Source organism: Tripterygium wilfordii, chromosome 22 (assembly GCF_013401445.1).
Source record: "Tripterygium wilfordii isolate XIE 37 chromosome 22, ASM1340144v1, whole genome shotgun sequence".
Lineage (NCBI taxonomy): Eukaryota > Viridiplantae > Streptophyta > Magnoliopsida > Celastrales > Celastraceae > Tripterygium > Tripterygium wilfordii.
In genome coordinates this window covers 6,807,854-6,822,604 of record NC_052253.1, presented here as the reverse complement: position 1 = coordinate 6,822,604, position 14,751 = coordinate 6,807,854, and the positions used below count along the sequence as shown (strand labels likewise).

At 38.3% G+C, this 14,751-nt stretch overlaps 2 protein-coding genes and 1 long non-coding RNA gene across 3 annotated transcripts; 1 reads left to right on the top strand and 2 right to left on the bottom strand.

The window, feature by feature from the left end:
* The first annotated feature begins 1,219 nt into the window (after positions 1 to 1,219).
* LOC119990783 lies at positions 1,220 to 1,600 on the top strand. The gene is made up of 3 exons (XR_005466087.1): positions 1,220 to 1,295; positions 1,378 to 1,443; positions 1,532 to 1,600. It is a non-coding gene; the product is annotated as an uncharacterized LOC119990783 (long non-coding RNA).
* Positions 1,601 to 3,099: 1,499 nt separating this feature from the next.
* On the bottom strand, positions 3,100 to 4,089 carry LOC119991463. The gene is made up of 3 exons (XM_038837814.1): positions 3,647 to 4,089; positions 3,354 to 3,586; positions 3,100 to 3,266 (listed from the first exon to the last, which is right to left on the bottom strand). The coding sequence occupies exons 1-3, from the start codon at positions 4,087 to 4,089 to the stop codon at positions 3,100 to 3,102; spliced, it is 843 nt and encodes a 280-aa protein (XP_038693742.1).
* A 187-nt stretch (positions 4,090 to 4,276) lies between these two features.
* LOC119992202 (L10-interacting MYB domain-containing protein-like) lies at positions 4,277 to 6,592 on the bottom strand. The gene is made up of 2 exons (XM_038838868.1): positions 5,059 to 6,592; positions 4,277 to 4,971 (listed from the first exon to the last, which is right to left on the bottom strand). The coding sequence occupies exons 1-2, from the start codon at positions 5,404 to 5,406 to the stop codon at positions 4,756 to 4,758; spliced, it is 564 nt and encodes a 187-aa protein (XP_038694796.1). The 5' UTR covers positions 5,407 to 6,592; the 3' UTR covers positions 4,277 to 4,755.
* Positions 6,593 to 14,751: the final 8,159 nt, after the last annotated feature.

Genomic DNA, 14,751 nt, shown 5'->3' with positions numbered 1-14,751 from the left:
CAGTCAGCAAAAGTTCTTCTCTCCCCAAGTTCAGCTACCGCACCGGTAGGGATGGCAAAAAAATCCGACCCGAGCACTATTCGCAGGGTATCCGATCCGTTTAAAATCCGAAAACCGATCCTATAGGGTTTGGAAACGGCTTTGGTTTTAATTTCCAAACCCGTCACGGTTTAGGGTCGGGTTTGGATTTTCGTGTCGGATTTAGGGTACCCGAACCGTTTAATAAATGGTTAGGGTACCCGACGGATACCCGAACCGATCCTATATGCTAAGCTCTTAAAAATAGTAGTGAGGTTGCTGGTGAGAGGAGTCGAACCGCTCACTCATACAAATAAAATGCTTTAAGATAGTTGCTTTACCACCATTCCAATTGTTCTTTTGTTTTTGTATTAGCTTCTTAAATATATATTAAGCATGTTATTAGAAGTTTAGGATATTTGTAACCCAATAAGGCAATAACATTATATATTATATTTTAGTCTGATAGTTCATACCAATAATATTATAAATTGTATTTAGTATGATTAGAATAATACTAATGAGATTATAAGTTATGCTTAATATGATTAGAATCATATATATCAATGATATTATAAATTATACTTAGTACGCTTAGAATCATACCAATGATATTATAAATGATGCTTAGTATGATTAGAATCATATCAATGATATTATAAATTGTAAGTTTGTAACCCAATAAGGCAATAACATTATATATTATATTTTAGTATGATAGTTCATACCAATAATATTATAAATTGTATTTAGTATGATTAGAATAATACTAATGAGATTATAAATTATGCTTAGTAGGTTAGAATCATACCAATGAGATTATAAATTATACTTAGTACGATTAGAATCGCACCAATGATATTATACATTATGCTTAGTACGAGTAGAATCATACCTGTAACGGCCCATCCCGCAGGATCCAGCCGGGCCCATAGACCGCTACCCCCAACCCATCACCACTCCCGAGGTCGCCCCACAGGGTCTCGCGGAAGGTAGGTTGTTGGTGAGAATCGATCACCCGACCTCTCACCCTTTAACATAGGGGCTACGCCCAACTATGCTACCAACCAAGCCATGGCTTAAAACACATGGCGTAAAATATCCAACTTTGCAAATGATTGCAAGAGACATCCTTGCTTTTCCAGTTTCCACAGTGGCATCTGAATCTGCTTTTAGTGTTGGGGAGAGAGTCGTCCGTCCACATAGAAGTAGACTCCACAAAGATACTTTGGAAGCATTGATGTGTACACAGAGTTGGTTACGAAATAAAATAGAAGGTAACAATAAATTTTGCAATTATTTTTTATACACTATTTCTTTTTAATTTAATTTACTTACCTTATGTTTGCATAATCATAGAACCAATCACAAGTGGAACAAGTCTTTCAACCATTGAGAGTGATGCGGATGAAGAAGAGTAGTGAGGTATATACATTATGTGATTCATTGGGTCTAATGTTTCTGTTTAAAGCTCTAAACCGTGGATCTAAATGTGACTTTTCTTTTCCTGCAGAAATGACTAATGAGCAAGAGCTTGTAGCTGCTACTTAATGATCTAAAATTATGGAGCACCTTTTTTGTCTCGTTTTAGTTGGCCTTCTATTATGCCTTGCACCATTATGTTCCAGTACTATTTAAACTATTTTGTTATTGAGATAGAGACTAGGTATTGATACCCATGTTAGGGACTATCATTGCTTCAGAGTTTAATTTGGATGTTATTGACTTAAGACTTATTGATATTGTTGATGTTATCTATCTTTTGTTCTCTTCTATTTTTGATTTTTTTAATGTCAGCTTCAGGGTCGGGTTTTGGGTTTTGGATTGGTTCGGGTTTTAATTTGCGGGTTTTGAAAATGGTTATTCGATCATTTATGGAAAATTTAAAAAAATTGAAATTTTAAATGGTAAACGGTTATCCGATGGTAAACGGGTTTGGAACGGTTCCGGTTTTGGAAATTGAAATGATTTTATAAATGGTTTTGGAACGGTTTTGGTATAAGGTAGCTTAAATGGAAACGGTTTTGGTATTTCTTAAATGGAAGGGTACCCGACCCGTTGCCATCCCTACGCACCGGATTCTCTGGTTCTATAGGTCTGTTTGGGCGTGTGTTGTGTTTTCAACTGCTGTGGTGATGTGCTGTGAATTCTAAAACTGTGGTGTTGTGCAGTGGTGTGAGTTCTGATAAAAAAATTGTTTGGCGCGTCAATTAAAAAACTGTGTTGAGGTGAGGTAATATGCAGTTTTGCGTTTGGCAATTATAAATTGCGTTGAGGTGTGATGAGAGATAATTTGTTGTTTAAATTATACATTGGAATAAATATATTGTTACATAAATTTAACATTATTGTATTTTAATATGTCTAATATTCTATATATTGAAGAAAAGATCGTCATTAATTACATATATATATATATATAATATTAATACATATTGCTAAAATTACATTAAACTTATATTTCAAATAATTCTGCTACAATCATATCTCGTAAAGTCGTCATTTCAATATCTTCTAATACCCCGACATCGACCTCATTTGCATAGCCATAAGTAGCATTGACGTTGACTGATTCGTCATTGTACATGGTAAAATCTTCATCCTCAAGTTTGTGCAAGCGTACGAAATTGTGTAGCGCCATACAAGCCACTACAATCTTCACTTAAGTTTCAAATGAATATGAGGGCATTCGCGATAAGATCAACCATTTTTTTTTAAAACCCCAAAAGTCTGCTCAATAACACTCCTAAGCGACGAATGAGCACGGTTGCATGCCTCGTAGGGACCTTGAGGCTCCAAACCATTTTGAAAAACTTCAAGGTGATACCTTTGTCCTTTATATGGCGCAAGATACCCTCGTTGATTAGGATAACCGGCATCGACTAAATAATATATACCTACATAAAATTTTTAGTTGATTAAACTAACAAAATAAATATAAAATTAATGAATTTTACAATGACAGTAGCGTACGAACTTGTGTAGTACCATACAAGCCACTACAATCTTCACTTAAGTTTCAAACGAATATGAGGGCATTCGTGATAAGATCAACCACTTTTTTTTTAAAACCCCAAAAGTCTACTCATTAACACTCCTAAACGAAGAATGAGCACGATTGAATGCCTCGCCGGGATCTTGAGGCTCCAGACCATTTTGAAAAACTTCAAGGTGATACCTTTGTCCTTTATATGGCGCAAGATATCCCCGTTGATTAGGATAACCGGCATCGACCAAATAATATTTACCTACATAAAATTTTTAGTTGATTATACCAACAAAATAAATATAAAATTAATGAATTTTACAATGACAGTAGAGTGAGAATCAATTACCTTGAGGAGGCTGAGAGAAATTATTATTATCATTGCCAAGTATCTCGTGAAATATACGAGAATCATGTGCAGAACCTTCCCATCCCGCGCATACAAATGTAAACAACATATCGAAGTCACAAACGGCCATCACATTCTGAGTAGTCACCCCTTTCCTTCCAATATATGGCACTCGTGCGTCCTGTGGAATAACTGTAGGTATATGTGTACCATCAATGGCGTCGATGCAATCTCTAAAGAATGGCCAGTACCTCTAATCGTCATATATTTTCTTAGGAATATCTTTGAATTACGGATCACGTGGCCTGATAATATCTTTCGACATGCGATATAGGCTTTCTAGTACACTGTGAAAATGCCTATGAATTGTTTCACCAGAGTGTCGAAAACGATCCTGCATTGTTCTATTACCAACACCTTGTGCGACAATATAAACAAAGATTGTGACTATCTCCTTCGCCCCAAGCTCACGTGTAGTAACCAATCCATATTTTGTGGTTAACTCGTTGCATAAATTGACAAACACACCTTTTTGCATCCTCAAAATCGCCATGGTTTTTGTAGGATTCCCCTTTATCAGATCGGTAATGTATTTGTGGCCTGTAAGTGAGGATGACCAACATGGCCAATGTTCTTGAAACAATGGATCAAACTCGGTGAAGTATAATACTAACCCTACAAATATGACAATTGTCTCCAACTCTTCATCATCGCTATCATTCCTATTGTCATCCATACCTGAATATATTTACCCATTAGCAACATACAGATTAAACATAAAATATCCAATCATAAGAATCATTAAACATATAATCATTAAACATAGAAAATCCAAGCATTTAATCATTAAACATAGAAAATTGAAACATAAAATATCCATAATACAATCATGTTAGAGTAACAGGTGGTAGTTATGACACAATAAGAACTAACATTCAGCAGTTTCATAATGAAAGTAGGATAACAATAACATAGCAATAAAACAAGAACATCAAACAACAATCCTAAAGATGATCAGCAGATCCTGGTCCATGAACTTCTTCATAACTAATCTTCAACCAAGTGACCTGCCACTCATGCTTATTGATCCCATTGAAGTAAATTCGATGTTCTTTATTTTCAAACAACTTCATGGCAAAAGCTAACAAAGGACAACCATTTGTTGTCTCAGGTATCTCCTCCAATTGAGAACATGCATCCTCAATGCAACCATGTAGACAAGATTGGGCTGTGGACTGTGTGCGACTCTGTACCGCAGATGCAAGTAAGGAAAATGACTAGCTAATCTCAGCTGTAACATCATTAACACGCCTCTTCTGTCTACCCCGATTGCCTTATGCATTCGACCTTCGTCTTGGATTTCCTACACGCACGAGAGGTGTAGGACTACTATTAACCTCACCTACATCAGCAGCTGCATCATACTCTGGATCATTAGAATCATCTGGTTCAGATAGATGGACATCATCATTTCCAGGTTGTACTGTATCTGGAACTTCAGGTTCATTTGCTGATAGATTAAGAGCATATAACCCAGTTGCTCCTTGTCCCCCAAACAGAAATTGAAGTGCTTCTTGATTCTCAATCCCATGATTTCGAAACTTTGTGCACTTTTTGTCTTGATGCGATTAATGAAAGAAATTTATCAAACAGATAGACAAAGTTAGTTATTAGAATATAACTAAAAATGACTAAATTGGATTACCTTAATTTTACGATCCCACCATTCATTGTCAGCGACCACTGTTTCATGTGTGTTATCCCATCCTAAACCAGTCTCCCCTATAACTAACTTCTCCCAAACTCGCCAATCTTTCTTGAGGTTGTCCCATTTATTTTTGAATTGTGGCTGGTCGTATAGCTCACCAGTCTTGTCAAAGAAAGAAGAAATTATTTTCTTCCACCCATCACGAGTAAAGTGAGTGTTAGGTCTATCACCGGCCTTCACTCGTTCAACACAAATTTCTAGGAAAATGGCAGTCAAAGCCTGATCCCAATTTGCCTTCTCTTTTTGGGGGCCTTCATCACATACCTCATTCCTTTGTTGACTCATTTCTACCTAATCTAAAATATTACATAAATTAAAGACAGAGATAAATAGTAGCATATAATCACTAGCATTGCAACCAAAATGGTGTATGGTATAATGGATTAACCCATACTTAAACCTGCAAAACAAAGTGCAAGACCACAATAGGCAAACCTCTTTCCTGGCAGGGTAAGTATAAGGACATAGGTTCCTTGTATACCTCATTAAATTTATGCAATATAGATAATGCAAAATATATATGTTTCCTGCATGTATAATGCTCGTAAGTTGTCTTAGAACTGGGACTGAGAAGAGTTGTCCAAGCGTCTAGAAGTTTCTTTTCTGTCTCTGAAAGTTTTGGAGGAGAATTAAAAAACGCAAGTCGGGGTACCGACCAAGTTGTCCTAAAAGGAAGGTGTTCTCCTTCTTTTATCAATACTTTGACAAACATATAAGTTGATTTTCACTGTTTAATGGACGAGTTATATGGAGGAGAACGGAAACCTTTCTTAAGTTTGATATAAGAAAGTCCACGAGAATGGAAATTTCGACACAATGTAAGCAAGTGCTGAAGAATCGAAGAAGAGATACCGAGATGATGAGTCTCAGGGAGACAAGTACTGTCATTTTCATCGAGATCCTGCCAATGATACCAATGACTGTAGACAGCTCAAAGACGAGATTGAAGGATTAATCCAGAGAGGATACTTGAAGGAGTTCAAGAATGACAGAGATGATTGAAGAAGGGGAAAGGAAGATGACAGAGATGAGAGAGAAAATAGAAGATAGAGAAGAGATGACTCACATCGAAGAGAGGACAAAGCGACTGCGGGGGTCATAAATGCAGGGATTATAAATGTTATTATTGGTGGATTAGCAGCAGTAGGAGAAAGCTCCTCGGCCAGCAAAGTTTATGCAAGGATAATTCATCAAGTAGATCAAGAATCCAAAAAAATTGAAGATAAATGAAGAACCCATATCCTTCTTTGAGAAGGATACCAAAGACATTGTGACTTCACATGATGATGCCTTGGCCGTGGAGGTAAATATATCCAACTATTTGGTGAAGAGGGTGTTGGTTGATGGGGGAAGTGCTGCGGATATATTGTTTTACGAGGCCTTCAAAGCAATGAATATCCCCGAAGAGAAGCTCATGAAATCTACATTGCCACTCTTCGGATTCAGTGGGGAGTCAATTCTCCCCAGAGAGATTATATCCTTATCCATCACTTTGGGTACAAGTCCCAGGACTAAGACTTTCTTGATAGATTTCTTAGTGGTAGATATCAAGTCAGCCTACAATGCTATCATTGGTCGACCACTCTTACATAAAGGTCGAGCTATTGTATCGACGTACCACTTAATAATGAAATTTTGAACTGAAGAAGGCATAGGAGTTTTGAAGGGTGACCAGAAAACAGCAAGGCAAGTGTATTTGGCAGACTCGAAAGAAAGGAAGAAGTCATCACTCAATGTGGTGACACTAGATGTTCGAGAGATCGAGAAGATCCTAAAACTTGAACCAGCTGAGACATTGGCTCCAATCATCACCGAGCAAGGGACCAAGAGAAAGCTGTATATTGGGACTCAACTTTCCAAAAACTTGCTCAAAAGATGACGAGATGCTTCTTTCAAACATTGGAGTTTTTGCCTGGAGTGCTGATGAAATGCCAGGGATAGACACAGAGGTGATTAATCACAAATTAAGTATAAGACCAGGTACCAAGCCCATCAAACAAAAGAAAAGAAAGTTCGCTCTTGACTAATATAAGGCAATCCGAGAAGAAGTACAGAAGTTGTTGGACGCAAGGTTCATCAGGGAGGTTTTGTACCCTGAATGGGTGGCAAATGTGGTCATGGTGAAGAAACCAAATGGCAAATGGCAAATGGCGAATGTGCGTAAATTTCACTGATCTCAACAAGGCATGCCCAAAAGATAGCTACCCATTGTCTAAGATAGATCAATTAGTTGATGCTACTCCTGGATATGGAATATTAAGTTTTCTTGATGCTTACTCTGGTTATCATCAAATCCAGATGTATGAAGCTGACCAAGAACACACATATTTCATTACACCTGAAAGTACATATTGCTATAAAGTCATGCCTTTTGGCCTGAAGAATACTGGAGCGGCGTACCAGAGGTTGGTGAACAAAGTTTTTGCAGCTCATATCGGTTAGAATGTTGAAGCTTACATAGATAACATGGTGGTCAAGAGCAAGAACATGGAAGATCATGTTACCGATCTACAAAGCATTTTCAATACTCTGAATAAGTTCAAGATGAAGTTGAACCCCGAGAAATGTGCATTTGGAGTTTCCTCGGGAAAGTTTCTGGATTCCTCGTTACTTCAAGAGGAATTGAAGCAAATCCGAAGAAGGTATAAGCGATTGTGCAAATGAAGCCTCCATCTAGTCCCTAAGAGGTTCAAAGATTAACAGGACGAGTTGCAGCTTTAGGGTGCTTCCTTGTTCGGTCGGGAGAAAGATGCCAACCATTCTTCAATGCCCTGAAAAAAGCTAAAGAATTTCAGTGGACGAAAGAGTGTCAAAAATCTTTTAAAGATTTGAAGAAGTATCTTGATAAACGACCACTTCTTTCCTCATCAAAAATAGGAGAGATTCTACATCTTTACCTAGCTACTTCAGAACATGCAGTAAGTGCAGTCTTGGTCCGTGAGGAAGGAAAAGTGCAGAAACTCATCTATTAGAAACCAGGTATAGCCGAGCAGAACAGCTAGCCCTTGTCTTGATCACCATAGCTAGGAAGTTAAGGCACTATGTCCAAGCACACACCATTGAAGTGCTTACCAATAAGCCACTGAAGAGTAATCTCCAGAAACCATATACCTCTGGTAGGCTGGTAAAATGGTCGATGGAATTGAGCGAATTTGACATACTCTACAAACCAAGACAGATGATCAAAGCCCAAGCCTTAGCCGACTTTGTTGTTGAATGTCAACAACTACTTGAGACGAGAACTGAGCAAGAATATCCACAATGACATCTGTACGTGAATGGCTCTTCCAATCAAGAAGGGAGTGGAGCAGGGATACTCTTCTTCGGGCTAGGGGGAATATCAGTGGAACATGCTCTTCGATTCACTTTCGATGCTTCAAATAACGAAGCTAAGTATGAAGCCATCCTGGCTGGATTACAGATATCAAAAGAGTTAGAAGTAAAAAATCTTTAGATTTACAGCAATTCTTAGCTTATTACCGAGCAAATTAAAGGAGAATATGAAGCACGAGGTCCAAGTATGATGAAATATTTGGCAAAATTTAAAAGTTTGTTGCAAGATTTCCCGATGGTGGTGATTAACAGAATTCCAAGAGAAGAAAATTCAAAGGTAGATGTGCTCGACTTGCCTCTGCCTGTTCGGCAGAGGAAGCAACCTCGGTTCAAATAGAAGTGCTGCCCCAACCAAACATTAACAACAATCAGTGTGTGATGGATGTTGATGTGGAAGAATCATGGATGGATCCGATCAGAAGCTATTTAACATATGGTATTCTCCCTAAAGACCGCAATGAGGCCAAAAGCATAAAAGCATGAGCAACGAGATACTCTGTGATTGGAGGAGTATTATACAGGAGATCTTTCACACTTCCTTACTTAAAGTGTCTACCTCCCCGAGAAGCCTATTATGTTTTGAGGGAGGTTCACAAAGGCATATGTGGCAGTCACGTAGAAGGAAGAATGTTGGCCCACAAAGTTCTTAGGTATGGTTACTATTGGCCGACTATAAAAAGAGAAGCTTTGGAGCTGGTGCAGAAGTGTGATAGATGTCAAAGGCATTCAAATACTTCTCATTTTCCATCTACCGAGATGACACCAGTTCAAAATCATTGCCCATTTGCTCAATGGGGTTTAGACCTGCTTGGTCCTTTTCCCTAAGCAACCAGACAACGTAAATTCTTGGTCGTTGCTACGGATTATTTTACAAAATGGGTGGCAGTGGAACCTTTGGCTAGAATCACTGAAGGTAAGATAAAAAAATCATCTGGAAGGGCATCATATACTGCTTTAGTCTTCCTCGAGTTTTGGTGGTAGACAATGGAAGGCAGTTTGTAATTGGAATGATGAAGCAATTCTGCCAAGATCTTGATATTGATCTAAGGATCACCTTAGTAGCCCATCCACAAGAAAATGAGCAAGCTGAGGTAACAAACCGTACTATACTACAAGGTCTGAAATCTAGACTTAATAAGGCCAAAGCTGGGTTGAACAGCTCCATCATGTCCTTTGGTCTTACTGAACAACACCTCAGACTTCGAAGGACAGTCACCTTTCTCGCTATCCTTTGTAACAGAAGCCTTGGACCCTGTAGAGATAGGATCTTCATCACATCACGTGCTTAATTTCACTGAGGAAGGAAACTGTGAGGTACTCCTCAATAATCTTGATTTACTAGAGGAAGCTCATAAAGAAGCCAGGATTAAAACAGCTGCCCACAAACAGAGGACAGTTTGGTATCATAATCGACGAGTAAAGCCGAAGAATTTTATCTTGGGAGCCCTAGTCCTAAAGAGGGTTGAAGCTACCGAAAAACATCCTGAGAAGTTAGGAGAAAGCTGGGAAGGGTCGTATCAGATTGTTGAAGTATTAAAAGACAGAGCTTACAAAATAGAAGACCCGAACAAACCGGGGGAGATGAGACCCTAGAATGCTGATAACCTTCACAAGTATTTTGCTTAAGTCAATGTATGACTAGCAATTCTATTTCTTTCATCTTTCATTTTTTCAATTTGTTTTGCTTCAGTCTCTATGAATTCAATGAAAGCTTAGTTTATTTTACATACTAAGTGCCTGAGAGCTCGACCAAGCTATGATCAAATAAATATACATGCAATGCTCAAGTTTTTGACAAAAATTCAAGAGGGAATGAAATTTCCTCGGTTAGAATTTTTATGAACTTTGAGCTGGGAAAAACCAAGGATAACCTTGGTTAAATAATCCCAAAACACTTGAAGATCAGAATAATAATCAAGAAGGGATTAAAAATCCATTTTGGTATAAGAATCGATAAAGAATTCTTCTAGTAGGCGTACAAATATTTGGAAAGCCTTCCAAGCATAGGTAGACTAAAAAAGTCTGAAACCAACGCATAAACCGAGAAGTCCTTTTGGGAATAAAAATCAAGACACTTCGAATAAACCTAAGTTTAAGAAAAACTTGGGTAAATCCTACAAAGAAAAGTCTACTGATCAAACAATTCCAAAAGAGGGCCATAACAAGGGATATTCGGGCAATTAACCCAATACTACCCAAGGATAGGCTCCTCCAATCAAAGTGTCTTGTCGGTAAATTTCACGAAAAGCAAGATAAATATAATACTAAACAAGATCCAACACATTGAACTGAAAAAAGTCCAAGAACCCGACAAAGAGTTTTTACAAATAAAGGGCAATCAATTGCAAGTTTTACATAGACAATTTCTAATCTAAAATGTCTACGTTCTCCCATCTCCTTGATGGTTTCTTTATAAGCGTTCTCGGCATCCGACATGCTATCCTCCAGAGCTTTGATCTCTTCTTTATACTAATCAATATCCTTCCTCCATAACTTCTTGCAATCCTCCCATTTAGCCTTCTCAGTAGCCCGGTTAGTCTTCTCTTCCTCCAAATCGGCCAAAGCTTTCTCCAGAGCAGCATTAACTTTGGCAACCTTCTCCTCGACCGCATCAACTCTTTCCTTCGCCATTGTTTCCTCGTAATGGAATCGAGAAATTCCCTCGAGAAGGACAGACAAATGATTAACGGCCTAATTATGGAATACAAAGTTAGAAAAATCTCTGAATAAAATATGTATATGGGTATGCACATGTAAATGTATTGAGCAAAAATACCGAGTAACTACTAACCTGCATGATCAAAGCATTGAGCTGATCGATGTGATCCATGGCCGATAAAGACTTGACACTGTTGAAGTCCGTGGGAGTAGGAATGTGCTCGACTATCTCGATCGCAATGCTAGGATTCTTAGCTCGGTCACAAACTTGAACTCCCCATTTCACTTCATGAGTAACCCGATCTTCAAAAGGAATGACACGAGATCGATCAGAAGCCTGACAAGGAAAAATAGTAGCCCCAGTTGGAGGAGGGATAACTGAAGACTGAAGAAGGAGTAGTTTCATGAAGAGTTGTTGAAGGAGTATAAGAATTCTTTTCAATCCTTGTCCCGACGGACGAGGGGGCATGAAGGGTTTGATCGACTGTTGGAGTCTCCCCGGTTGCTCCAGCTCGGGAGGTGCCACCAGGACCATCCTTTGGCCGAGCTTGTTTCCTCGGACCAGTGGTAGCCTTAGCCTTCCTTTTCTTCTGAGGCTTGGGGTCGACCTCCATGTTCATAGGCAAGTACTCATCAAATTCGGCCATGTCTACATATAAACAAACACAAGTCAAAATAAGACCGATTAGTATAACCACACAAAGGTACATGAGAAAAGAACAAAGCACACCTCGGCGTGACTCCAATGAAAAGAAAGCAATAAAAAAGTCATGAGGATAAAATTTCAAAGTTGCCTTAGAACTGGGAATGAGAAGAGTTGTCCAAGCGTCTAGAAGTTTCTTTTCTATCTCTGAAAGTTTCGGAGGAGAATTAAAAAATGCAAGTAGGGGTACCGACCAAGTTGTCCTAAAAGGAAGGTGTTCTCCTTCTTTTATCGGTACTTTGACAAACATATAAGTTGATTTCCACTGTTTAACGGACGAGTTATATGGAGGAGAACGAAAACCTTTCTTAAATTTGATATAAAAAAGTCCAGGAGAGTGGAAATTTTGACACAAGGTAAGCAAGTGCTGAAGAACCGAAGAAGAGATACCGAGATGAGTCTCAGCGAGACAAAGAATAGTCCGAAGAAATCTCCATGAATTAGGAGTGATGATAGTCGGGGACAAATTAAACTTGCGAAAAAATGATGTTAAAGTAGCAGGAAATGGAACACGAGCATTCGTTGGGACCAACAGGGGGACATGGCCAGGGTATTTTATATTTCTCCCTAGTAGCATCCACTTGCTTTTTAGAGCAAGTACAAAAGAGGTAAGTTGGTTCAGTCTCTCTAGAATCAACATCCCTTACTCAGGCACTGGGGGGACGAAGATCTAGAGTAACGAGCTCCACAGGGAACTCCATCTGTGCCAATTCAGCATTGACAAAAAATCTACCACCCAGAGGAGGGTGGGTGATTTCAATATTTGAAGATGTGGCGGCAGAATCGTCGGAACTCGAAGAGGAGGAACTAGAATCAGACGAAGAAGAAGACATTCTAAAACTTACTCAGAAGCAGAAAGAAAAGCTTGATCAGTATAAGACGATGAATCACTCGGGAAAAGATCTCTAGTAGTAAGAAGTAAAAAAAATGAAAAATTTACTTCACTATTTATACTAGGAGAGAAAATCATATCTAAGACTAGAGAAATGAGACCCTTCAAATCACTCAATCTGAGCCTTAGATCTTGTCTCCGACAATGAGCCACCAACATTTAATGAAGGCAATGATACTCTTTCACCTCAGACTTTTCAATTTCCATAGGAAAAAGAGTTGGGGCATGTGATGATACCAAAATACCCTCTGGTTAAATATCAACAGTGTCTAGGACACAGGAGGCTACGATGGGAACCACCAAGTCTACACAAGGTGTTACCTCGGCTAATATCTCCTCGGTTTATAAATCATTATTATGGGTTGATCAGTAAATCACCCCCACTACAAATACAGATTAAGTCTATGGCTCCCACGATCTCCAAAGTGTGGTTGTAACCGCGAAGTAGCAGTTATTCAAGAAACATATAAAAGTGAAATTCTCATCAAGGTAAAGGCACTTCACTTTTTTACCTACTCAACAGGAGAAATATTATTACTGAGCAATCTCCCAAAATTCACTTTATTACAGAACTAACTTGAGCGTCGGAGTGGCTCCCCTGAGAAACACCTCGAGGACCTTTAGCTCACATTCGTTTCATGTGCAGAGAAGAACAACTTACCTTATCCTTTGTCAGATCAACTGAGACGTACGAATCAAGAAAATAGGTAAACCGATTCTGCTCGTCATCAACATGAATGTTTTGTTACTAGAGAGAGAGAGACTTCGCCTTCTCCAGATTTCAAAAACGATAATATTAATTCCATTCAAATATGGTGAAACTTCAACATGACATAGGATAAATACTGAAAACACAGATTCATGATGCAGTCTTCTTTAGCAGACTTCACCATACACCAATTGTGCAAGTTCATAATATATATATATATATATATATATTTATGTATGTATATATTTTTTTTAAAATTTTGTAACTACTACCAGACACTTGAGAATACATGTTATTGTGGACTACCATCATTCATGATATAAGTGAGAAGTAGAAGGAGATGATCAGAGAAAGGTTTTGGTTTAAATCACTTAACTTAATTGTCCATGCTTTGGGCTCGAAGTCCATGTGTCTTTAGCCTTCTAAAATTCACTTCAAGTGTTATAAACCACATTGTTTGACCTTCGCCAAACAATTTGGGACTTTAACATATAAATAATGACTTTCGTTTATTAAAATTTTTTAAGAGTAAAGAAAGAATGAATAATGAACCCAACCAGGACAGTCAAGTTATTCTTATATATTTTGATCTCACGATCTAGTCTTGCAAAGTGAGCTTTGAATTGAACACATAATAGGACGGACTCTCCATTAGATTAGGAAGACAAAGACAAAGCTTGCTAAAAAGATGGGAGACCAATGCCCTTAAATAATAATTTTCCAACACTAACCCATGTTGTTGGCACAATGTCTTCACTTGTGTTCAAAATTTATCAACACTTAAATATTGAGAATAAGGCATGTAACAACTCACCCCTTCACACTAATGAGAGTTTCTCCGCTTTAGGTCAATCATACTAATCTGCACGGCTTTGTCTTCACAAACCCAACACCAACCCTGACTATTTTGAGTCCACCAAAAGCATTTGTTATATTATTGTACTTCAGTTAGCCCCTTCTCTACTCAATAGCTTGTCAAACACCATCAATTTTGATACTACAGAGGCTTGTGGTTTTGTCCACTCGAATTAGGTGGTATAAGACACATGTTCAATACCCATTTGGAGAATCATTGGTTAGCCAGAAGTTAAGATGGTGACGATGAAGCATGTGAGGATCAACTGTGCCTGTCACTCAAGGGAATGGAAAAACTGAAGTTGGTAGTTCTTCACATGCCATTAGTCAATCGACAGACTACTTTTTTAGTATTGTTATTTGGATAAGAAGTGTTGACAGAAATTGATCGCTGTACAACTATAGACTGATTAATAATTAGACCAGCTCCAGCCCACGGGACTCTAATAATCACATTGTTAGTTATTCGATATTTAGAAA

Excerpts from the sequence above, each read along its gene's own strand:
- LOC119991463 (XM_038837814.1), bottom strand. The coding sequence starts at position 4,089 with ATGGATGACAATAGGAATGATAGCGATGATGAAGAGTTGGAGACAATT. Across the intron at positions 3,587-3,646 it reads ATTATCAGGCCACGTGATCC|AGATTGCATCGACGCCATTG; the intron begins GTAATTCAAAGA and ends GCCATTCTTTAG. Across the intron at positions 3,267-3,353 it reads TTTCTCTCAGCCTCCTCAAG|GTAAATATTATTTGGTCGAT; the intron begins GTAATTGATTCT and ends AATTTTATGTAG.
- LOC119992202 (XM_038838868.1), bottom strand. The coding sequence starts at position 5,406 with ATGAGTCAACAAAGGAATGAGGTATGTGATGAAGGCCCCCAAAAAGAG. Across the intron at positions 4,972-5,058 it reads GGTGGGATCGTAAAATTAAG|ACAAAAAGTGCACAAAGTTT; the intron begins GTAATCCAATTT and ends AATCGCATCAAG.